Source organism: Aquila chrysaetos, chromosome 2 (assembly GCF_900496995.4).
Source record: "Aquila chrysaetos chrysaetos chromosome 2, bAquChr1.4, whole genome shotgun sequence".
Classification (NCBI taxonomy): domain Eukaryota; kingdom Metazoa; phylum Chordata; class Aves; order Accipitriformes; family Accipitridae; genus Aquila; species Aquila chrysaetos.
The window spans coordinates 26,794,009-26,817,426 of NC_044005.1; the positions used below are offsets into that span (position 1 = coordinate 26,794,009).

Consider the following 23,418-nt stretch of genomic DNA (forward strand, 5'->3'; position numbering starts at 1 on the left):
CCACTTTATAGGTAGGAGGAGGGTAAGGAATGCAACTGTCTTTTCAGACTACTACAAATCCTGCAGGAAGCACAGGGAGATAGAAAGAGTTAAGACAGTTTTTCCTACTTACTCCAGCCCAACATCTTCCTCCTCTGAGGATGAGCCAGTTTCCTCCAGATCTCGAGCCATCTCAACTGGCATTTCCTCTGGGAGTTTTCATACAGCCCAAGTCTCAGCAGCCTCTGAGACTCCTTCCTGTAGATTCAAGGAATCTTGCAAGAGCAGTTACCTGCAATAAGGATTAAAAGCATGAATGCATAGCCGAGGACAGCACGAGAGATGAAGTAACTTAACTCCCACCTCCTGTCAATACATATTTCTCACAGGACTATCAACAAGCTTGTTACAGGCTGTAAATCACCTCCTAGCCAGGGCATTGTAGGAAGAAGCATCACCTTCCAGCAGATTATTCCCCGCCTGCCCGTGAGAGTCATTCAGGCGCTTACCGCTGAAGCGCGTCCCTGCCCTGCCCTGCCCTGCCTCGCCTCCGGCCGCGGCACCGCACCAGGCTGGCCAGGCCCGGCCTAGCGGGAAACGCCTGCTTCTCCCCGGCGCCCAGACTCCCCCGCCGCCCGGGGTCAGCCAGACACTGTAACACCTCTGCCAGCCCGGAAGCAGCCCTCCGGCCCAGCGGCGAGCGGAGGGGCCGCTAGAGCCCGGCCTACCCCGCGGCGACCGGGCCCGGCGGCCTGCGGCAGTCCCAGGAGAGGCACGAGCGGCGAGGAGCGCCAGAGGGGCCGCGACTGCCGCCCCGGGGCCGCCAGCCAACCGCCCCCTCAGCCCTCTGCTCCCCATACCTGCTCCCGCATCGCCGGAGCGGGCAGAGGCGGGCGGACACAGCGACCCGGCAGCCGCAGCCCCTCCCGCCGCTTCCCCGTTACTACAACAACCGACGGGCGATAGCCCCGCCCCGTCCCCAATGCGCAGGCGCCCTCCGCCCGCCCCAGTGTGCAGGCGCAACGGTCCGGCCGCTCGCTCGGTCTTTTCTCCGCCCACCGCCGCCCCTCCCACCTCCGCCCGCATGGAGGGCGGGGCCAAGGAGGGGCGGGACCGCCTCCCGGGCGGTGAGGATTTCGATTGGCGGTGGAGGCCCTCACGTCAGCGTGGTGTGTGGATGGAGCGGCACGCTCGCGGCCAATCGGAGTGTGGGAGCGGGAGGGGGCCGGGCGCGGGAGGGGCGCCGGTGAGAGGGCGCGACGCCGGGCGGTGAGCGCGGCCCGGTGCTTGCGGGCAGGTTTCGTGCCGGCCGGGAGGATGAGCCGGTTCCTGAACGTGCTGCGCAGCTGGCTGGTGATGGTGTCGGTCATCGCCGCCGGGAACACCCTGCAGAGCTTCCGCGACCACAGCTTCCTCTCGGAGAAGCTGTACACCGCCAGCCCCGGCCTCGGTAAGGGCCGCGCCGGCCGCCCCGAGGCCTGGAGGTGGCCTTCCAGCCGTTGGCCTTGGGACCTCCTCGGGCCCGCGCCTCAGCGGCGGCTCTCGGGCCCAGGAGCCGCCCGCTGCCCCGGCGTGCACCTCCCCGGCGGGGATGGGGGGGTGGCACGCGGGGCTGTGCGTGGTCTCCATGTGCTCCCCCCTTCTTTGCGCAGTGAACGGGCTCCAGGCTCGGACCTTTGGCGTCTGGACCCTGCTGTCATCAGTGATCCGTTGTCTCTGCGCCATCGACATCCGCAATAGGACGTATGTAAAGGAGCACCGGAGAAATCCTTCGGTTTGCTTGCTAGTCACAACCTGAGCTTAGAGGGCAGCACGGAGGAGGTGGGGAGTCAAAAGCCGTTCCTGAGCTTTCTATAGGGTTGAAAGCATTCCCCCGAAAAAGCTTAAATAGCAGTGTGAGATTTGTGTGTTAACTGCTGCTCCCTCTCCCTTCTGCCTCTGTGGGGAGAGCCTGCGCATTTGAGTTCTGTTTCTTAGCTCAGGCAGAAATTCGTAGATCTGAGAACTTCTCATGTCACAAATTTCTGAGCTCGAGCTTGGAAAGCATCTTCTGATGGCGTTGCTGCTCTGTTGACATTAAGCAATTGCTAATACTGTGGTCCGACTGATCCTCGGTACTTCTTTGCCTGTGACAGCTCAGCTAAAGACTGTGGCAGGTTGAGAGGCCCCTTGCAGTTGTCTTAACCTGCTGCCTTCTTCCATATACTCTTACCTGGGGCGGAGGACAAGGCCTGAGGTGCAGCCTGATGCTGTGGTGGGAGGCAGGCCGTTTCTCCCTGTGGTAACAGAAGTATTTCTGAGAGGGATTTCCAAGCAGGCTGACTCTGGCTCTGTGCTAGACAAAGCCTGCGTTGGAGGTTGCTAGAACTCACTCTTTTGTCACCACCTCCCCCAGCCCCACAGCAGAAGTCACTGTTCACCTGGTAGCATGTCCTTGGATTGCCTAGGCTTATCTGTGGTAGGGAGGTGCAGGGACTCAATTATCTGTTTTTAAGGGGTGGTGGCAATGCCAATTACCATGAAGCCAGTTTTTTCTTAGAAGGAATTGTATCTTGCATCTCTTGGACCTGCTCACTTTCCACAGCTGTGGCCTCTAGAGGGTAGCAGAGCACAGGTGGGAATATGTGTCAGGTGATGTAGCCTGGAATCAGCCAAGTCCTGTCACCCTAGTTCTTGGCTCATCCAGTTCTCACCCTCTTTTTGTGTGTGTACATGCTTTTTGTGTGTGTACATGCTTCTCACTTCTCCGGTGCCTTACCCTTGCTCTCCCCTCTTCACCTGCCTTCAGGCCAGATAATGCCCGTGACTTTCAATGCATCATTGAACACCGCCCCATTCTCCTCTCAGCTTTTGCCCAGGGAGCTTTTGCATGTCACTAGGCAAGGGACCAAGTGCCCTCTGTGCTGCCAGAGTGAGGACAGACAGGGCAGCATGCAGCTTTGCCTCTTCTATTCAGCCATGCTTGTGCCCATACTATGGTCTATATGATAACCTGCTTCTTTCTGCTCTCCAACAGCCTCTATTACATCACGCTCTTCACCTTCTTTTTGGCCCTTGTTCACTTCCTCTCCGAGGTCTTCATTTACCACACTGCAGCCTTGACAATTGGAGTTATGGCACCCCTCATGGTAGCAAGTAAGTAGAGCTCTGCATCCTCCCCCCACAAACTCTCCTTGGAGCTATGACCCCCCAGAAAAACACTCTATGGGGCTATGAGCTAAGGGCAGGGAGAGGACGGTGGGAGGGAATGTCTCATCTCCTGTCCAGCATTTGCTACACAACTCATCCTGTATCTCCATCACAGGTTTCTCCATCTTGGGAATGTTGATTGGGCTGCAGTACCTAGAGGTAGAAGCACTGTCGCAAAACAAGAAGAAAAACTGAAGCTGAGGGCCCTGTGTAGATCAGTGGTGTCTCCTATCTTCACTGCCAAACTTCCACGAAAGCTCAGCTGAACTCCTCCAGGACACTAGTCCTACTGGTGGATCAATGTTGGACTCTGAATCATTCTTCACTACCAAGTGTTTTTTCTTGTCCAGGCAACATTTCAACTGACTGATGTCCAGACCAAGTCCCAGAGGAGTTTGTGTCAAAGCTTGCAGGGGGCAGTTGGTGATTGCCTCCCTGGAGCATAGCAGGCAATGTCCCAGGTGTGCCAACTGCACTAAGGACTTCTCTCCCAGTGTACCTGTGGGGAGGAGGTGTAGAGCTACCCAGGATCCGCTAAACACTTTGGACCAGAAAGACAGAACATGTGCTGCCCCTGGCACTGCTGTGTAACTTGCATGCATGTGTTCCTCAGGGGCCATTTCTAATAAATGACAGAAAACTGCAGGGTGCTATGTGTGTCTTTCTGCTACACAGCAGCAGGTAGAGGATGTACAACCTCAGAGCAAACAGCAGGTTCTACTGTATGTTGCAGGATAAATCATCTCTCTTTACAGCAAACCCACCTTCCCCTGACTCCTTCCCACAAAGTTCCAGGTCTGACTGCTCACATCACACACACACACACACAAAGAGAGTTGTTGCAGTTCTTGCTTCCACAGCATACTGGTGACAGCAAGCTGCATGCATCTGTGAGCAAGGAATGAGCTACCTTTGCCGGGAGCTATAACTACAGAAGATGGAGAAAACAGGAACAGGTTGCTTAGACCTAGATGAAATAATGCCCAAAGCAGATGGGCAGTGCACAGAAGGTAGGAAGCAACCAGCAGAATCTCCTAGCTGGGAAGACGGTATATGTGCAGAAGAAAGGGAGGAAAAACACAGAAGGGAGAAAAAGAGCACAACAGTAGCACTGGGCAGAAAGATGATTTTTTCCATTCCGCAAAACATTTCAGGCTGTTAAAAGAGCCAGATGTAGACTGTTTCAACCATTTAATATGAATGTGTCAGGTTTCATTTTACACTTCAAATGTTTTTATTTTATATAAAAACTTCTATTGAGGATGGGGATCTAAAATGGTTTTTCAATCCCAAACTATTAAAGATAGGACTTCAGTTTTTTGATGTGTCAAAAGACTGTATAATTTCACCCAAAAAATGTTTTGTCAAAAATGGTATGTCAGAGAGGGCTATTTTTATCCATTCCACCTGGTTGTGGTTTTTATCCCCCCCCCCCCCCCCCCCCCAAATGATACATGCATAACTGCATGATCTAAGGGGTATAAGGACACTTGATGTCTCCACCAGTGGAGGGATGCTGGAAAGGAAGGAGAAGGGATATAAGGATCTACATTTGCATTTAGAAGATAAACAGCAGCATACAGAGGGGCAATGTCTATAAGACACAAATGCTGGTAAGAGGGATTCTTCTCCTGTTCTCTATTATAAAGTGGGAAGCTTCCACACTGGAGCAAATCTAGATTGCCATCATACTCAAACCCCTCTCCGTGGCTGTGAAGAACACCACAGCCTTGCCTGGTTATCTTAATGTAACACTTTACAAAAAAAAATTTGTAGTGTTGAAACATGCAAAAGGCACTTTATAATCATTAAGGAGGAAGACACAGTCCTCAGCCCAAGGAACTTGTGGTTTGACTCCTGTTACTAGTGTAGTGATGTGCTGGGCTTAGGCTGTAGCTTCAACATAAGCTGCAGAACTAGTCCTTGCCTCCAGGCAGAAGGAGGCATATTGGTATCTCTCAATTACTCCTAGTATATAGGAACATCAGGGCAACCTCAGTGAATTTTGAGCAGAGGTTTATCCACAGACTGAGTGCTTCATCTGGGACAGCCACATAATAAAACCAGAGCTGGCAGTGACAGATGCACTGCTTTGCATTTGCTGGTGATATGCTGGGGCCCCTACCATCACCTGTACAACACAGAGCATCACAGGCTGAGGGCCACCTGAAAGCTCTTCCAGGGCTGCTCACAGAGTAAGTGTGGTCCAGCTTCTGCATTTCATGTCACACCTTGTCTGTAAGAGAAGACACAGCCACATGCAGGGTGCCACCCTCATGTGCTCAGGGCTAGCCTGGAACTATGGCTTTTCTCAGCACGTGTGCTTTTTCTTTTCCAAGCATACATGGTGGGATGGGGAGGAAGCAGTGGGTTTTCCCAACTTTTCCTCCAAGCAGCAAAGTCTCCAAAACAGCAAGATGTAGAGGTACAACTGAAGAGAGCAACTCCTTGTTTTGCTATTTCACACTCTCCACAAGCAGTTCACTGGGCTCCTGTCCTGAGGCTGCCCCCCGTGCCATGGTGTGCATGTTACAGGACAGTGTAGGTAGCAAAGATGGGAATAAGGGGGCTGCATCTCCCAGCTCTGCCAGCTCTCCATTTCACAGCTTTGATTCCTCAACTATGGGATCAGTGCAGGCTTCTGGCATTGCTTTCTGCAAGTCAGACAGAGAAAAACAATATCGTTAGGTTCCTGGGTGGCTAGACCCAGGCTTCAGAGAGACCAGCTGGACAGAGGCTGGCTAATTCGCAGCTCCCTGCTAGTATGCAGAAATGCCCAAAGAAGAATCACCATCCTCAGAGTGCACCTGGTTCTCTCCTCCTTCTCCAGACCCTTCTACTGCCCAGACAAGGGGCACCAGGGCAGCAGGGCAGAGTAAGGGTCCCACTTCCCTTAAGCTACTTGCTGTAGTCCTCAGACCACAGTTACTTCACAGAAGCTGTACAGACCCAGGTATCAGGCCCACAGCCAGGTCACTGAAGACATTTCACTGTGACACAAGATCAGCCTCGAAGCAGTGAAGCTGCAGGGCCAGTTCCATGGGCAAGGGAAGGAACTAGGAACTCCTCCTTCATGCCGTGGGGCAACATAGCGTCTGTGCAAGCACCAGAGAGAACCTGCATCCTGTGCACCCTCAGGAGGTTCAGCACAGCAACTAGCTCCTCTCTGTCCTTACTCTGGCATGTCTGAGGGCCTCTTCAACTCCCAGACAGATTGCTGGTTCTGCTCATCTTGAAGTCTTTTCATCCCCACCCCCCATTCAGGGCTGGCACCCTCCACCCCACTTCTTCCCCATCCCCAGCTTGGACTTATGGCTGGGATAATTCTACAAAGTGGTACAGATAAGGCCTTCTTCAACGTTCATTACTCATATCTTAAAAAGCCATAAGAAATAAGAGGCAAACATACACAATTTTTTTTCTGCATAAATCCTACAGAGGAATTCCGATTACTTGAACCCTCCCTACAATTTCATCCCTTAAGGTGGGGGGACCTGTAGAGTCATTTCCCTGAGGAAAAGCAAGGACAAGCAAGACTGCTGCCCAATTACCACCCCATCCTGGGCTACATGAAACAGCCAAACTTTTGCAATTCCAGTTCAGCCTTCCTGGGTGGAGCTTGATGAGCTCCTCTGCTGAGCCTTTCTGGGGTGTGTTAGGATTAAACCAGAGATGACAACTTCTTCCAGGGGATTTCAGATACCTCTCTTCAAGTTCTGACTCTGCTTACAGTGAGACACCCCAGCTGTCACTGATTCAGAAGGCAGCATGCAGACTTGTAAAGGTAAATGTGGAGTCTCCCACAGTCTGGGCTCTGAGTTAACTCACTGTGGGGCAAGACTGACATCTGAGGCAGGAGTCAGAGGTGCACAGGGAAGAGGTTCACATTCCCAGTGCAGTTCAAGAGGAGTCCAGGCAGCATGGAAGCAAGATATACGAAACAGTTTCATTTTGAGTAACCTCTTAACACAAACTGCAGGTGAACAGGTTTTATAGAGGTCAGCAGCAATGCCCCAAAGCAGAGGAGTGAGATCAGGAAAGCTTCAAAGACATGCCTGGAAACAAAAGCCAGGTAGTGCAGAGGGAACTGCTACCAGCAGGAGGGGTAGGGGGATGCATGAAGTTAGTGCCAGAGGCAGGTGGAGTAAGGGGAAAGCTGCATTTAGGTTTGGAAAACCCCACCTGCACTCTGGCAACTCTGAACAGGTTCCCCAAGCACCGCTGGGGTCTGAACACCACTCACCTGCTGTGGAGCTACAGGAACAGAGGTTTAGGAGATCAGCCAGCCTGCAGGGCTCCACCACCTTGGGAAAGGAAGGCTGCTCTCACAGCTGGGAGTCACAGTACTGGAAAAGGGCACGCAGATGGCCTGCCCATAGCTTTGGGATAGGAGAAGGCTGCCTGCCACACAGTAACCACAGAAATGGAGCTGGGAAGTTTGGAAAGCAGGGGATGGGGCACACACCGTTTGTACCTACTACACAAAATTCCAGCAGTTTTTTTTTTTTATTGGCAGTATTTCACTGGAGAGTAAGCATGCTGCAGCTTGCAAGGACTCCAGTAAGCTACCAAGGGTGGATGCTTGCCCTAATGCCTTAAGCCAGCCTCTGACTCAACACTGGCCTTGGGAGGAAAAAGCAACATGCTTTGGGGTATTCCACTGAGATCCATCAGACGCATCTTTGCATCCAGGCAAACATACAACCAGTGAAAAAAGGTACTTGGCCCTGATCGAGTCCTGACTTATCCACGACACGGTTTGAGGACACAGCAGAACTTCAGTCCTGTTTTAAATAAATCCCTTGCTGTGGCTAGAGCAGGTCACTGGTCATCCAAAATCACCCACTCATCAGTGCTCAGCCCTGCTGGTAGCATAACACTCCAGACAAAAGTTTTTAATTTTATTACAATTCCAAAACCAGGATAAAGTCTGAAAACACTTTACTCCCTACTCTGCTATCAAGAATGGGTTCTTCACACACACACACAAAAATTCAATTTATCTACCACTACATAAGACTGGCACAAAGTAGTCTCAAGCGCCCTGAACACACATTAATCAAACTTGCAAGTTTCAAAGAGGGCCAGCAAAGCCCATTTTGAACAAAGACAGTCCTGCCATTTTGGAATCCTGCACTCTATATGATAGCTGCTTTCTTAAAAACCCCTACAAGCTTAAAAGTATTTCCAAAGAAATGTTGCCTAAGACTTTTCTTGAGCAATTCACTCCTGAGTCAAAACAAACCATGTAAAAATCAGCAAAGATGCTTATTTCATAATGCAAAGAAACAATATAGGAAGGTTTGCATGGATGCTGGAAACCAGGAGCAATGAGCACAGGCTGTACACAGCGTATACATGAGTATAATGTGTATGCTGAATCAACTGACACTACTATGAAACCTTAAGGCACAATGTTGGAATGGCTTCAGATGCACTTACAACAAAGGCAGACCACAAAGAGACTCATTATCATGTAAAATGGGCATTTGATCCAAGCGTCCTGAGGTACAGAAAGCTAACCCTGCTGGCACTCTGGGAACTGAGGCAGAGAGAAGTGGGAGGATTGTTGAAACCACACCACAGCTTTATTAATAGAGGACAAGGTGTCCACAATGCCATTAGGCTAATTTAGTTCCCACTACAAGTTCTACTAATTGCAACATCTGTTTAATTATAACCATAAGCAGATAAGGGCACTGACAGAAGACAAACTGCTTCTGAACACAAGGCAGGTCCTGCAGGAAGAAGGGAAAACATCCTGCAGTGTGGACACAGTGGCCAAAAGCTCCAACAGGTGGCTGTTGAGAGGCTGTGATTCCTGGGCAGAGAGTCAAGGCTGATAAACACTGACTCTCGTAACTGAAACTATGGCTTTAGACATTGCTCTTCTTCCTACAAAGTCAACAGCTCAGCCAGATTCTAGGCTTTCCATTTCATCACCAGAAGCCACTACTAGGTGAAAATGGAAAATCTTTCCCCATGAAAATCAGCATGTAGGTTTTTTCCCATGGGTGTTCCTTAATACACTGGGAAATCGGGCTGTTCCACAGTCCTACTCTGCACCAAAGCCACTCAACAGCTGAACATCCTGCTAAAGGTTTTGACAGTTTTCCATCAGATCACCTCTATTTCTTCACCAGGAAGAATCACACCTTGTTAGGCCAATACTCTGGATGATGGGCCCCCAGAGAAAACAATAAGCCAGCTGCCTACCTCCACCATGGGACTGCACCTCCATTGGGTCAAGACAGGGGAAGACCCACTGTCATCAAAAGGGCTATACAGCCAATAGTGTTTCAGTGGGAAGTGTGAGGCCTGCACAGCTCCACAGCTCTGCATCCTCTGGTAGCTCACATGTGACTCAGTGTCAAGTCTTCTCCATGCAAGTCTTCTCCAGCCATAGAATCCCAGAATTGTTTAGGTTGGAAAAGACCTTTAAGATCATCGAGTCCAACTGTTAACCTAGCACTGCCAAGTCCACCACTAAACCATGTCCCTAAGCACCACATCTACACATCCTTTAAACACCTCCAGGGATGGTGACTCAACCACTTCCCTGGCCAGCCTGTTCCAATGCTTGACAACCCTTTCAGTGAAGAAATTTTTCCTAATACCCAATCTAAACCTCCCCTGGCACAACTTGAGGCCATTTTCTCTCATCCTGTTGCTTTTTACTTGGGAGAAGAGACCAACACCCACCTCGCTACAACCTCCTTTCAGGTAGTTGTAGAGAGCGATAAGGTCTCCCCTCAGCCTTCTCTTCTCCAGACTAAACAACCCCAGTTCCCTCAGCTGCTCCTCATAAGACTTGTGCTCTAGACCCTTCACCAGCTCTGTTGCTCTTCTTTGGACACGCTCCGGCACCTCAATGTCTTTCTTGTAGTGAGAGGCCCAAAACTGAACACAGTATTTGAGGTGCAGCCTCACCAGTGCTGAGTATGGGGGGATGATCACCTCCCTGCTCCTGCTGGCCACACTATTTCTGATGGAGGCCAGGATGTTGTTGGCCTTCTTGCCACCTGGGCACACTGCTGGCTCACATTCAGCCAGCTGTCAACCAGCACCCCCAGGTCTTTTTCCGCCGGGCAGCTTTCCAGCCACTCTTCCCCAAGCCTGTAGCGCTGCATGGGGTTGTTGTGACCCGAGTGCAGGACCCGGCACAGAGCCTTGTTGAACCTCATACAATTGTCCCCAGCCCATCAATCCAGCCTGTCCAGATCCCTCTGTAGAGCCTTCCTACCCTCAAGCAGACCAACGCTCCCACCCAACTTGGTGTCATCTGCAAACTTACTGAGGGTGCACTCGATCCCCTCATTCAGATCATTGATAAAGATATTAAGCAGAACTGGCCCCAAAACTGAGCCCTGGGGAACACCACTTGTGACCGGCCACCAACTGGATTTAACTCCATTCACCACAACTCTTTGGGCCCAGCCATCCAGGCAGTTTTTTACCCAGCGAAGAGGATACCCAACCAAGCCATGAGCAGCCAACTTCTCCAGGAGAATGCTGTGGAAGATGGTGTCAAAGGCTTTACTAAAGTCTAGGTAGACAGCATCCACAGCCTTTCCCTCATCCACTAAGCAGATCACCTTGTCATAGAAGATCAGCTTAGTCAAGCAGGACTTGCCTTCCATAAACCAATGCTGGCTGGGCCTGATAACCTGGTTGTCCTGTACGTGCCGTGTGATGGCACTCAAGACAATCTGCTCCATAACCTTCCCCGGCACCAAGGTCAGACTGACAGGCCTGTAGTTCCCTGGATCCTCCTTCCAGCCCTTCTTGTAGGTGGGCGTCACATTTGCTAACCTCCAGTCAACTGGGACCTCCCTGGTTAGCCAGGACTGCTGATAAATGATGGAAAGTGGCTTGGTGAGCACTTCCGCCAATTCCCTCAGTACCCTTGGGTGGATCCCATCCGGCCCCATAGACTTGTGTGTGTCTAAACAGTGTAGCAGGTTGCTAACCATTTTCCCTTGCATTATGGGGCCTTCATTCTGCTCCCCACCCCTGTCTTCCAGCTCAGGGGGCTGGGTTCCCAGAGAACAATTTGTCTTACTGTTAAAGATTGAGGCAAAGGCAGCATTAAGTACCTCAGCCTGCTCCTCATCCTTTATCACTGTTTCCCCCCACATCCAATCAAGGATGGATATTCTCCTTAGCCCTCCTTTTGTTGCTGATATATTTACAGAAACGTTATTTGTTGTCTTTTACGGCAGTAGCCAGACTAAGTTCTAGCTGGGCTTTGGCCCTTCTAATTTTCTCCCTGTGTAACTTCACAACATACTTGTAGTCCTCTTGAGTTGCCTGCCCCTTCTTCCAAAGGTGATAAACTCTCAGGTGTTTTTTTTTTCCCCTGAGTTCCAGCCAAAGCTCTCTGTTCAGCTAGGCAAGCCTTCTTCCCCACCGGCTCGTCTTTCAGCACATGGGGATGGCCTGCTCCTGCACCTTTAAGATTTCCTTCCTGAAGAATGTCCAGCCTTCCTGGACTCCTTTGCCCTTCAGGACTGCCTCCCAAGGGACTCTGTCAATCAGTTTCCTAAACAGGCCAAAGTCTGCCCTCCAGAAGTCCAAGCTGGCAGTTCTGCTGATCCCCCTCCTTACTTCTCCAAGAATCGAAAACTCTCATTTTGTGATCGCTATGCCCAAGACAGCCCCAACCATCACATCACCCACAAGTCCTTCTCTGTTAGTGAACAACAGGTCCAGCGGGGTGCCTTCCCTAGTTGGCTCACTCACCAGCTGTGTCAGGAAGTTATCTTCAACACACTCCAGGAACCTCCTAGAGTGTTTCCTCTCTGCTGTATTGTATTTCCAGCAGACATCTAATAAGTTAAGTCCCCCACAAGAACAAGGGCTAGCGATTGTGAGACTTCTCCGAGCTGCTTGTAGAATATTTTGTCTGCCTCTTCGTCCTGGTTGCATGGTCTATAACAGACTCCCACCATGATACCCGCCTTGTTGGCCTTCCCCCTGATTCTTACCCATAAACACTCAACCCTATCGTCACCATCATTAAGCTCTAGACAGTCAAAACACTCCCTAACATACAGGGCTACCCACTGCCTCTCCTTCCTTGCCTTTGCCTATCCCTTCTGAAGAGTTTATAGCCATCCATTGCAGCACTCCAGCTGTGCAAGTCATCCCACCATGTTTCCGTGATGGCAACTATATCACAGATTTCCTGCTGCACAATGGCTTCCAGCTCCTCCTGTTTGTTGCCCATGCTGTGTGCATTGGTGTAGACACACTTCAGTTGGGCTATTGATCCTGCCACCTTTTGAGGATGAGAAGCCCCAATTCCTACGTGACCATTCTCAGGTGCTTGCGTGGTTTCTAACACATCCATAACCCTTGTGTCTTTGCTGCCACATGGATCTCCATCCCCTACCTCCACTGAGCTGGCAGACCAAAGGACCTCGCTAACACACAGTCTCAAACACTGGCGTGTCACCCCCAGGCTTATCTCTAGCGAGCCTGGTTTTATACCTTTCCCCCTTCAAATCTAGTTTAAAGCTCTTTCAATGAGCCCTGCTAACTCCTGTGCGAAGATCCTTTTCCCCCTTTGAGACAGGTGTACCCAATCTGTTGCCAGCAGGCCTGGTGTCATGTAAACCACACACGATCAAAAACCCCAAATTTTACCAGTGACACCAGGCTTGGAGCCAGGTATTGATCTGCTGGGTTGTTGCAACTTCATCGCTGCCTACCTGAAAAATCAATAATGGATAATAATCTGAGGGCCATACCAGGGTAGGAAGCTTTCTCTTCACATCTTTAGCCAGGGCCCCAGGCAGGCAGCAGACTTTCCTAAGTGGGTCCAGTCTGCATATTGGGCCTTCTGTTCCCTTCAGAAGGGAGTCTCCTATGACAATGACATGTCTTTTTTTCTTTATGGAAGCAGTTTTGACACAGGGCATATACAGCAACATGCCTGGGCCTAACATTGTCTATTTTGCAACTGGGATGTCAGTGGTAACACTGGCAATTGTACCAAGCTAGGTCTGCTAACAAAGGTGATGACATAAACTTCAGCCATCAAAAACGTACCAGTATACCCCAAGTAGGCTTGCCCAGCTCATGCAGCTACAGCTTCTCAACTACTTGGTCCCAAACCAACACCACACATGTACCTTGCTAAAATTGCCACAGACTGCAGCATGGAGACAGCTTCAGAAGCACTCAGCCTGGAGTCAAATCTTTCCCTGCCCATGGGACTCTTCCCCACACTTGCATCAAAGCACGGCAGCTTCACACTCCCTGTAGCACACACTCTAATCTTAGCAGGATTAAGGCTGTTTTTCCCAACAGACTCACTCTGCTTTTGCCCGTTAGTCCTGTTGGCTGTGGCACTAAGTGATACACACACTTGATGAACACCTTGAAAAGCAAAGGGTAGCGTGGTTAACTTGGTTAACTTGGCAGATCAGCCAGTCAGTATGAAGCAGAGGACAGCGAGTTATAATACAGCATTACACCCCGAGCAACAGCTGAGAAAATGCCAAGTGCCATTGAGATTCACAGATCAGCAAGCACAGAGCTTTACAATTTTCAGGCATTCTTATACCAAAAGGCACCAACCCAATGACTCTGTTATTGCTAGATGTTTTTAAACTTTCTTCTTGAAGTTGGCCATGCGCCCTGGCTGTGATCAAAGCCAACTCTTCTACAGGGCTTCTCATATCACTTCCAGCCAAGAATCTGGACTGTAAAAGTAATGTCAGAGAAGAGTCTCCAAATGCCTGCACCTCCGCTCCCCGATAACTTACTGACAATTCAGTTCTCCATCTGCTCCAGCACCAGACTTTGCCTTGCTGCACCTAGTTGAATCCCTGTGCCCCTATCCGATATGAGTCTAGTGGGATCTCCACTCTGTTCTTGAAAGCTGTCATGTCTTTCCTCTCAGACTTTTCCCTCTCCTTTCTGACCCAAGAAGGCCAGAAAGATTCTCGGTATGCTACGGCCATTGCTGTCACCCCAGAAGTGCCATTGGCTTGGTGCCTGTGCCACCCATTAGTGTTCAGAGAAGCAGATTAGGGCGACTCTCCTACCTTTGTGTATGAGCTAGTGAGCAGGAATGGGAATTGATGGGGTTAGGATTACAAAGTACAGTCCCGTAATCCGTGATCTGATTGCTGCCTTGGAGTCTCTGTAACAACAGCCACAAGTCACCATCCCAGAAAAGATGGAGGCAAGTAGGGAGGGAAATGAAAGGTGAGGGAAATAAAAAAAAAAAAAAGAGGAACAGAAAAAGGAAAAAAACAGTAAAATCACCCAAGCATGTGTAAGGCAGCTGTGCCATGTAGAAAAGCTCCAGTACCTGACTCCATCAGAGCTCTCCATAAAGGCAGCACAAAATGCCAAAGCCCAGCTGGCTGCTCCCCTGACTGAGGCATCCATGTTAGCGCAGAACACCAGGTTCAGCCCACCTTCAGTTGCTTGAGCACCTGGGGTTGTTTGTTAAGCTTGAGAAGTACCCAGGTGAGCTCAGCCATGTGGAGGCCACATTTGGGCGTGTAGTGGGGTGTCTGTCATGACTTCTTCCAAGCACAACTCCTCAGAGGGAAGGAGCTGCCAGTGAAGTTTTTGACTGACTGCGACCTATTACCTCACACACATACCTCTGGTTCTTTCTGCAGGCAGTTCTGGAGGCTTTTAGTATTATAGAAATGACACCTATACCACCTTTACTCTGGTCTCAACACCCTCCGCCCTCCAGCAGCAAGCTCTTACAATTGTATTTATACTAAAAAGACTTATACTAAAAATGGCTTAAGCAAAAGTGTACAATTCATCTGGTGAAAGAAGTGTCTGACAAAGGGAAAGGACCTTACTGCTACTAGGCATCATGTTCACTGCCAAACGACCTTGATATTTCCTGGGCCTTCTACACGTGTGTTATGAATTAACTCACAGTGCCACCAGCACCTCTCATTACAACCCTGCCGCCTCAGGGCTTGCAGAGGATGGATTGGCCTTGCAATTTATCTTCTGCCTTTGACTTCAGCACTGTTAATCGAGGGATACAAGCAGTTTGGTGTATATCAAAACAGACTGGTCTTTACCCCAGCTCAGCTTAGCTAAGTGTGTTCCAGTTAGCCCCATTCACACCAGGATTTTGGGAGAGCAGTTGTCTTCTAGCTTGGTCCCAAACACCATGATGCTCACCACTGCTAAAATCAGCCAAAGTTGTAAGCCTCAGAGCAGAAAAAAAGCAGGAATTCTTTTTAAGTTATGACAAGTGCGGGGGGGGACTCCTTTACCCAAACTAGATAACATTGTACAGCCTTTCCCCTGCCATCTAGTCTAGAATTGTATGTGCAAGAACTACTCAAGGCAGCATCAATTCCCTTTACTTATCCTACCCTCTGCATTTGTGCTCAGATAGTTCAGTAAAAATAAATAAAAAATAAAAATAAAAAAGCATATATTTTGTAATTGGAAATCCACCTTCCTGAGCAGCCAGTCGGAGCAGAGCTGCTTCTTGGACCTTCTGGCCTCTTTCCAGATCAGACTGGTTAGATTATCTGGAGGAAGGCAGCACTGTCTTCTGAAAAGACCTGACTTGAGCCAGCAGAAAACTCAGCTTATGCACTTTGCTAGTCATCGTCACTGACGGCTTCATGAACGTTGAGTGGACATCTCTGCTAACATCCTAGAAGGGGAGCCCAGAGCAATAAGGAAAAGAGCCTCAAACAACCACTAGTCTCTTCCCTTTCCCTGCAGGGAGAGCTTCTAACAAGCATCCACCACAATTAGTTCACCAGAGCCCCTCTCCCACATGCAAACAGCTGCATTTATTGCACGGCATGCCACAGGGACATCATACCCCAAGCTCTGGTGCACACATATGAACTAGCAGCCTTGTCTGCAGCACTGCACAAAGTGAGCCAGGCTGCTCAAGCTCTCATTTGGGCTTTGCCACCTAGCTTCCTCCAGTCCCATACACTGAACCCCACTTGGCAGCTGAGGACAAGGAATAAGAGGAATAACCTGCCTCCCTAGGGGCCTGGAATAATAGTTACCCAGCTCTAAACAACACCAAAACACTGGAGGGCTCAGTGCATTGCCAGGGGAGAGAAGTGAGCACATTGCTGCTTTACATCTGTCCCTAGCTTATACAAAGATGTATGAAGCCCTGCAGACTCCCAGAGGACCAAAGCTTACAGATTCTCCGTGACATTAACAGTAAGAAAACAGAGGCCCCAGCAGCTGCCAGAGCTGAGATTACAGCCACCTGTCTGAAAATGCCAACAAGGAGCTTCCCCACAGGCTGGGCAAGTGGTGGGATAAGAGGAGAGAATCGCAGCTGCAATTGTAACTCAGGAAGGGCCAGCCCCATTCCTAGAAAGGGGAGAGGTTGGGTGTTGTCCTGAGCTAAAAGCAGGGGCACAGCAGGGATTGAAGGGAGGTTTACTCACTGTCTGTTCATTATCCAAATTGGCCTGCTGTCTTCGGAGATCAGCCTTAACGAATGCTGGGACAGAGGGAGGAAGAGAGATGTGAAGGCAGTTAAGTTACCATACAGAGCCCAAATCAATTTCCCCAGGACTCAAAGGGGCAGCAGAAGCCCCAGAGGAGACAGGAACGTATTACAGTGAGCAAGGGAAACCATTCTCCTGGATAAGGCAGAGAGCACTTCCGAAACAGGCAGGATAGAGACTCCTTATTGCAGGACATAGAAGGTGCTTCTTTGAGACCCCAGCCAGCAGCCAGGGCAAGAAGCCTTGGATCTTTTTTGTAATACAGACCAGATGCTTAAAGAAGCACAGCAGCATCGCTATGGGACTGCTGTGTGGGTCTTGCCCTTTCCGGCAGGCACCACTACACACAAAAGCCCTTCAATTCTTATGCCAAGCCCAAGGGGAACAGCCACAGCAGAGGAACACTGAAAAATTTAATTACCTGTCATAACAGTCCCCAGGAACAGGAAGGAACAAAGAAAGAGGTTTCCTGCCTTTGTCCCAAAGCAATCCATGATTTGCCCTTGGCTGATGGTGAAGGCAATACCAAAAATCTACAAACAAACAAAGGCAGTGTCAAGCTGTACTGTTATTATAAAGCAGCCCAAACAGCTTCCCAGCTTTACCAAAGCATCAGAGCATACAGGCCAGCCAAGCTGTTGGCCTAGCGAGGCTGAAGTTTGGTTATAAACAGACCCAGAGGCACCTCCATGCAGCTGTTGGGAAGACGGGTGACCGTTAAGGCTGTAATCCCATCTCCCACTGGAGAAGAGCTAGGTCCTAGGCTGTTAGGAACAATGTTGGAAAAGGCAAGGATGGCTGGCATCCTGATGGATTTTCCTAAGCAGAAACAGAATGGATGCCACTAGAGAAATGCCATGAGGAGCATCATTCAAAAAGCCAGGTCCTAGGGTGCTTAGATCTGCAGTATGTTACAATAATCATGGACAAGAAACACCAGTCAAGGCTGGGAACTACAATTTAATCTCTCTGCCTGTAAAGAGGCAAGCAAAGGGAAAACAACACACCTACCTGTGCTGAGACATTAAGGAGCCCTGATGATGTTCCTTCTGATTCTGGGTATGTCAACTCTGCAGCGAACTCAAAGCCCAGGGGAAGGTATCCTGTCATGAAAAACCTGTGCAGAAACACACAGAAAGGAAGACTCAGCAAATGCCAGAAGGAAGACTGAAGAGGCACAGTGTAGCCCATACCCCTTTTGGGATGCTTCACTGACTGCACAGGACGTTTCCCCTAGCATTGTCACAGCTCAGGCAGCTGTCCAACTCCCTCACCACGGCACAGGTCTTCCTCCTACCCACAAATACCTTTGCCCACAGCCTCGAGGCACAGAGCCAGGCCAGCAGGGAGCTGCTGGTTGCTACAAGAACGAGGCATTAAAAGGAGCGTCTCCCACAAGTAACTCTAAGGGGCATCATCCCCAGCATGGTCAAACAGCCACCCAGGCCCATATGCTTTATATTCCTGCCCATTCGTCACCTATGGGGCTGTGGTACCACTTGCTTCCCAAATATTTTCACTTAATTACTTGGAACATTTAAGGCAGCTGCAGCTGCGCAGGATCACGACAATGTCCCTGACCCTAATGAAATACATACAAGAGAGAGATGAGAAAAGCAGATCATTTTGTCCTTAAACCATGCAGGAGCCACACACAGGCTATAGCTCTCCCCAATCCCTCCTACACCATAAGCTCTGCCTCCCTGCTCATCCACTAGCAGCTCACATGTAGAGGAAAGCAGCCTGCACATGAACTTACCCCAGCATGCCTGCAGTCACAAAGACCACCCAGAGGTGGCCTAGGCTCAGAGTGAAGGTGTAGGCTATCATTCCCACCAGAGACATGATATAGACGACTAGTGTTGTCTGTCTACAAGAAAAAACAGAGTCAGGGTATTATTTAATCCAGTCCTCCTTTTCGCCCACAGATCTTGGTACAGTTTGCAGCACATGGTTAAAAAAAAAAAGTTGCACAGCTCTCTGACACCCTTACCCCAGACAGAAGAACTGGACTGACAGAGCAAGAAAGCGCCTGTACACACAGCAGAGCAGCAGGAGAAGCAAGAACAGCACCTAGGAGTTTTCACATCTCTACCTCATGACCGGGGACTTTGCTCCCTGTGGGGCCAGGGCACCACATCTATAAGGAGGCACCTATGAGGCAGCCAAGAAGCTCAGATTCTACCATGGGTTGACAAGTCCCTGGTCATCTACTGTACATGCCTCTTGAGGGGAAGACCAAGAGCCAAATAAAGAGATCATTAGTCTTTCTTGGGCACCCTCTGTACTATAACCAGTTGGACACACTTACTTATAAGCAGGAGCTGAGGCGATTGAGCACTCCCAAGCAGGAAAGTAAAGGGAAGAGGTGACAACACTGCTACAGTGTTACGGGCCTGTATTTTTCAGTGCTATCCAAAACACCTTTCATTGCTGCTCCTTTCTGTGTTTAAACTGCCTACTGTACTTGGAGAGGTGAAGTGCAAGCCAGGTTGCCCTCATAGCCTCACCCTCAAGCCACAGGAGCGTTTAGCAGGGCTAGTGCCAGTTCCAGGGCCAAGGGCAGCTGAGCCACCAGCACTCTTCTCTGGGTAGAGGGGACAAAGAGACCCCGTGCCCCGGAAGCACGCCAGGCAGATCCTGGGAACAGCCAGACCTGCAGCCTGGCCACACTGAGGAACGTCAGCGGGCTTGGTACTGCAAAACACATGTAGCAGCCCAGGCCAGCTTTACCAGAACCGAAACGTTAGCAGTTGTCATCCCTGCCTAGACACCAAGGAAACCCTTCCCACATCCAAAACCCAAGGCTTTTTCTAGTACAGGAGCTAGCAAGTAGCCCTTCACAGTACATAGTTTTGGGAAGGAAGGAATGATAAATCCTTTACTTGACTGAAATTCCACCAGGATCTTTAAAGCAGAACAGTTACCACAGCTGACAAAACTTTTTGGCTATTGTCTTTTAGGAAGAAGTTAAATGTATAACCACGAGCTAATTGTGTACTTTCTACCAAATTTTAGTCTTAATCCATTAAAGAATGTGTTTGGTATCAGTTTCTAGAACTCTACTAAAGAAACTAAACCTCAAACTATTTTCACTTTTTTTTTTTCCTTTTTAATGCAAATGACCACCTTCAAAAATCCAACCCAAACAGGCAGCCAGTATTATATTGTGTAATAAAATGTTTGCAGTACACTGAACTACTACAGATAAAACCAGAATGTTCCAGCTAAGGTTCTGTCCTCCATCACTGCTGCAATGGCTGAAGTCCGTGGGGCTCATGCTCATACGTCACTTCGTACCCAAATACAGGCTTGAGAAGCTAATTTCAGACTTCAACTATCGATCCATGCTTACAAAGGTTCACCAGACACATTTAATGTATTGAAAGGCTGAATGACATTTTTCTGTGACAAGTAATTTTGTTTTGCATCAAAGGAGTAGGCAAATCCCTGAACCTCCAATGCTGTATCATTTCTAGAATATGTTCTTCCCAATGCTATCACGGAGGAAAAAAGTCATCTGTGAAGGCAGCATAAAGGGGCTGCTTACTTCTGCTATAACCCATTATAGAGAGCTGTTATGTGGCCAGCACACAGCCTGGAGGCTGCAGGAGAAGAAGAGCCAAAAGACTGACAGAGGAGTTAGAGAGCAGCCCCAGAAAGTGAAAGAGAAGCAGGTAAAAGACTTTTTCTGCTCAATACAGGTTCCTCAGATATCTCCCATGAGTTCTTATGCTTCCCATCCCCTGACAAGCAGCCGGGGAGGAAAAGTGCTAACTAGGAAAGGGATTCAAGGCTAGAATTACAGCTCCCTGGGCTGCATAGACCAAGTTTGAACCGGGTGCTTCTTCCATAAACAGAAGTCTCCAAAGTGCACAGCAGTCAGTGCTAAAATATAGTGCAGGCCTCCAAGAGGTGGCTGTGGCCCTAAGAAGCTTAGTCTCTGCCAGCAGGGACACTTGGCACATGGGGGTTTTATTATTTATTTCTCCCCACAGCCAGTTTTGGTCTCAGTGCAGAGCTTTTAGGATAGGCCCACAAAATCTCACCCTGTTCCCTAGGCTTATGGTTCAAGTGTTCTAAGTAGTTTGTATCTGATTCACTCTGTCAGTTGCCAACAGTTGCGCTTTCCCCCTCGTCTCCAGGCAAAGGTGATGAATGAGTTAGTGACCAGATGTGGTCAGGACTTTGTTTCACATCCATGCTATGTCATTAGTCAAGCTGCAAGAAAGAAGTTCCCAGAACATGCAGCCCCCCACTGAGAAATAGAGCAGGCAGGCTGATAGAAGCCGGCAGGTCTTGAAGGTGTTCTCCATTGGAACTGCAGAACTAACTGGGGGACAAAATGGAGAAAACTGTTTGATCTTGCCATGGGTATCTCATCTACCACATATTAGCTGGCTCTAGGAGACTACGAGCTTTCCTCACTGACCTCCCTGAATCATTAGACTCCAGCAGGGCAAAACAAATCAACAGACCCTTGTGAACAAACAAGACCGCAGGCTTGAGTGCTGTGAAAATCACACACCAGGAAGTGCCCTGAAGCCACACACTGAGCGGCTGCCTGCTCGCCACAGTCCCTAACTGGGAGTCGAACAGACAGCCCTGAATGCAACTCCTGCTACAGGAAACAGCCTCAAGCACACAAGCTGACTTCTGCTAAACCAGACTTTAGCAAGATCCTGCTCCCCAGAACATACCAGTGATGACAAAAAAGGAGATGTAGTGCCCAGCAGTCCAAGACAGACCCAAAATTTTGAAAAGGGTTTAATTGAGACACAGGTAGACACTGGTGCATAGGGAAGCAAAGAAACCCCTGGGGAAACACACCAAGGCAGGGTGTTTCTCAGGAAGCAGCCTTTGTCACCATGTTCACTAGAGGACAAAAAGAATGCTCCATGGCCATAGGGGCACCAGGGCATGGAATAATGCCCAGATTTGCTTGATAAGCCTCTTATCATAGCCATAAATATCTTATGGGAGAGATAAAAACACAAAGGAGGAGAAGCAGATTCACAGAGGACATTTGCACAGCATTTCTGGTGTTTTTAGCAACCTGTTCCCATGGTGGCCCTACAGGGACTGATGATTATCATTGTCTGGAACAGGTGCCACCAGTCTCCTTAACAGGCTGACTAGTGCAGTGAGTGCAGGCTGGAAGTTACACATTCTGCTACATCACCTTAGGACAACTGGGGTTAACCTACCTCTGTGTTCTGGGGTGTGGGAAGGAAGCCCAGTGCACTGATGTGGTAGCAGTGCTACGAAGGCACCAGCTGCCAAGTCTCTGCGGCAGAGCCAGAGGGAGATCTGTGAAGGAGCTGACATGCTTGTCACTTAGGTGAACCTAAGCTGCTTGACATTCATCTGCCCTCCCAGCCACATTCCCTACCCTTCTGAAGAGGCAGATTAAAGAGCTCACACAAGGGACTGTGAGAAAAAAAGAGACCTCGGTGAAAAAAGCCAGCCAGGGCCAGCACCAGCAGGGAACAGGACTGAAACAGAGACCACAACTCCTGCTGTTCAGCCAACTCCAGAGGAGGAGTAAGGAACACATGGCCCAGCCCAGCCACGTCTCACAAGGTCACTTGCATGGGGAAAGCCAAAGGGACAGGACCAGACTCACAGGGGATTGGAGCTGCAAAAACACTAGAGCCAAGCAACATCTGAAGCAACAAATGAACAAGGGGTGGGGAGGAGGCCACAGCCACATGCCACAGCTTTAGCTGCTCACTAGGATGTTGTGTGCAGCTCCAGAGCGCTCTGCTGTATGGACTGGGATGACAGATGGCCTCCAAAGGCTTTGCCATGAGGATGGCACATTCCAGGCTGCACAAGACCCCGAACAAAGGCCTCGTCCCTATACTCCCAGAAGGATCTCACTGCTGAAGACACTGAGGTGTGAGATGCTAGAGAAGCAAAGAATTGGAGAGGGCTGGTTTGGTTTTCACCACCCCCTCATCCTTCAGCACTCAGTTTTATGCCACTTTCTTCCTGTATGAAGGTCACAAAAAAGGACAGCCTTAGAAAATTATTTATATAAGACATATGGCAGGACAAGGTGAAGACATATCCACTCCACAAGGACTAACCTCGAAAAGGGCTACAAGAAGACCCAAACTGCAGGCCAGGCTAGGCTGAGAGAGCATCACCTTTCAGTGGAAGAGACCCAAGCGCCCCATTCTCCAATATCCAAGTCTTTCCTCCCTCCCCCAAATGTTAACATACTTTGGGCCTGTACAGACCTAAGTTTAAAACACCACTTGGGGTCCTCTGCCTAGTCAATAGAGAGAGATGGATATTTCTGACATCTTGCCTTACCGAGATGCAGCAATGACAGCAGAGAGCGCTGTCTGGAACCAGCTGGACCTGAGGCTATGTGATCACTGCCCTTAAAAGCAGAGGATGACCAAAGAGAAGTACTGATTAATCCAGACTCCAAACCCCTGATTCCGAGCCAGACTCCCCTACAAATCCCAATACACCCAACAATCTCCAGGTGTCACAACCCCATCTCTCCTCTGAGCCAGAAACCTGAAGGGTGTACATGCAGCCCCACTTAACTTGATGTCAAAACGTGTTCTTTCGAAAAGGTAGGCTGTCCTCAGCAAGCCATCCCACCCACTGAGGCAGCCCCAGTTCTGGGACCGCTTGCTTGTCACAATATAACTCGCGTATTTGTATGGGACAAATCTGCGCCTGCTAATTCCAGAAATAAGAACAGTGCAGGGGCTGCTGCAGGGACTTGCCTGCCAAATAAAAG

General features: G+C 49.6%; 3 protein-coding genes across 15 annotated transcripts in view; 1 reads left to right on the forward strand and 2 right to left on the reverse strand.

The window, feature by feature from the left end:
* The window catches only part of TTLL5 (tubulin tyrosine ligase like 5), a 145,550-nt gene extending 144,592 nt beyond the window's left edge, over positions 1-958 (reverse strand). For 5 of the 11 annotated variants that reach the window (XM_041122018.1, XM_041122019.1, XM_041122020.1 and 2 more), the window contains exons 1-2: positions 489-819; positions 113-271 (exon numbers count right to left, since the gene is read on the reverse strand). In XM_041122018.1, the coding sequence (XP_040977952.1) occupies positions 113-183 (71 nt within the window). In that variant the 5' untranslated portion in view covers positions 184-271; positions 489-819. The other 6 variants (XR_005931969.1, XM_041122023.1, XM_041122022.1 and 3 more) reach the window with 3 other exon arrangements.
* A 239-nt stretch (positions 959-1,197) lies between these two features.
* On the forward strand, positions 1,198-3,811 carry ERG28 (ergosterol biosynthesis 28 homolog). Its single transcript, XM_030000380.2, has 4 exons — positions 1,198-1,429; positions 1,632-1,722; positions 2,996-3,114; positions 3,284-3,811. Exons 1-4 carry the CDS (start codon positions 1,297-1,299, stop codon positions 3,361-3,363), a joined length of 423 nt encoding a protein of 140 aa, XP_029856240.1. The 5' UTR covers positions 1,198-1,296; the 3' UTR covers positions 3,364-3,811.
* Positions 3,812-4,277: 466 nt separating this feature from the next.
* The window catches only part of FLVCR2 (FLVCR heme transporter 2), a 42,625-nt gene continuing 23,484 nt past the window's right edge, over positions 4,278-23,418 (reverse strand). Inside the window, exons 6-12 of one of the 3 annotated variants that reach the window (XM_030000357.1) lie at positions 18,415-18,525; positions 17,667-17,772; positions 17,077-17,188; positions 16,593-16,648; positions 14,223-14,320; positions 7,412-7,472; positions 5,755-5,822 (exon numbers count right to left, since the gene is read on the reverse strand). In XM_030000357.1, coding sequence (XP_029856217.1) covers positions 7,439-7,472; positions 14,223-14,320; positions 16,593-16,648; positions 17,077-17,188; positions 17,667-17,772; positions 18,415-18,525 — 517 coding nt within the window. In that variant the 3' untranslated portion in view covers positions 5,755-5,822; positions 7,412-7,438. Of the gene's footprint in view, positions 5,823-7,411; positions 7,473-14,222; positions 14,321-16,592; positions 16,649-17,076; positions 17,189-17,666; positions 17,773-18,414; positions 18,526-23,418 lie in introns of all 3 variants that reach the window. The other 2 variants (XM_030000351.2, XM_030000367.1) reach the window with 2 other exon arrangements.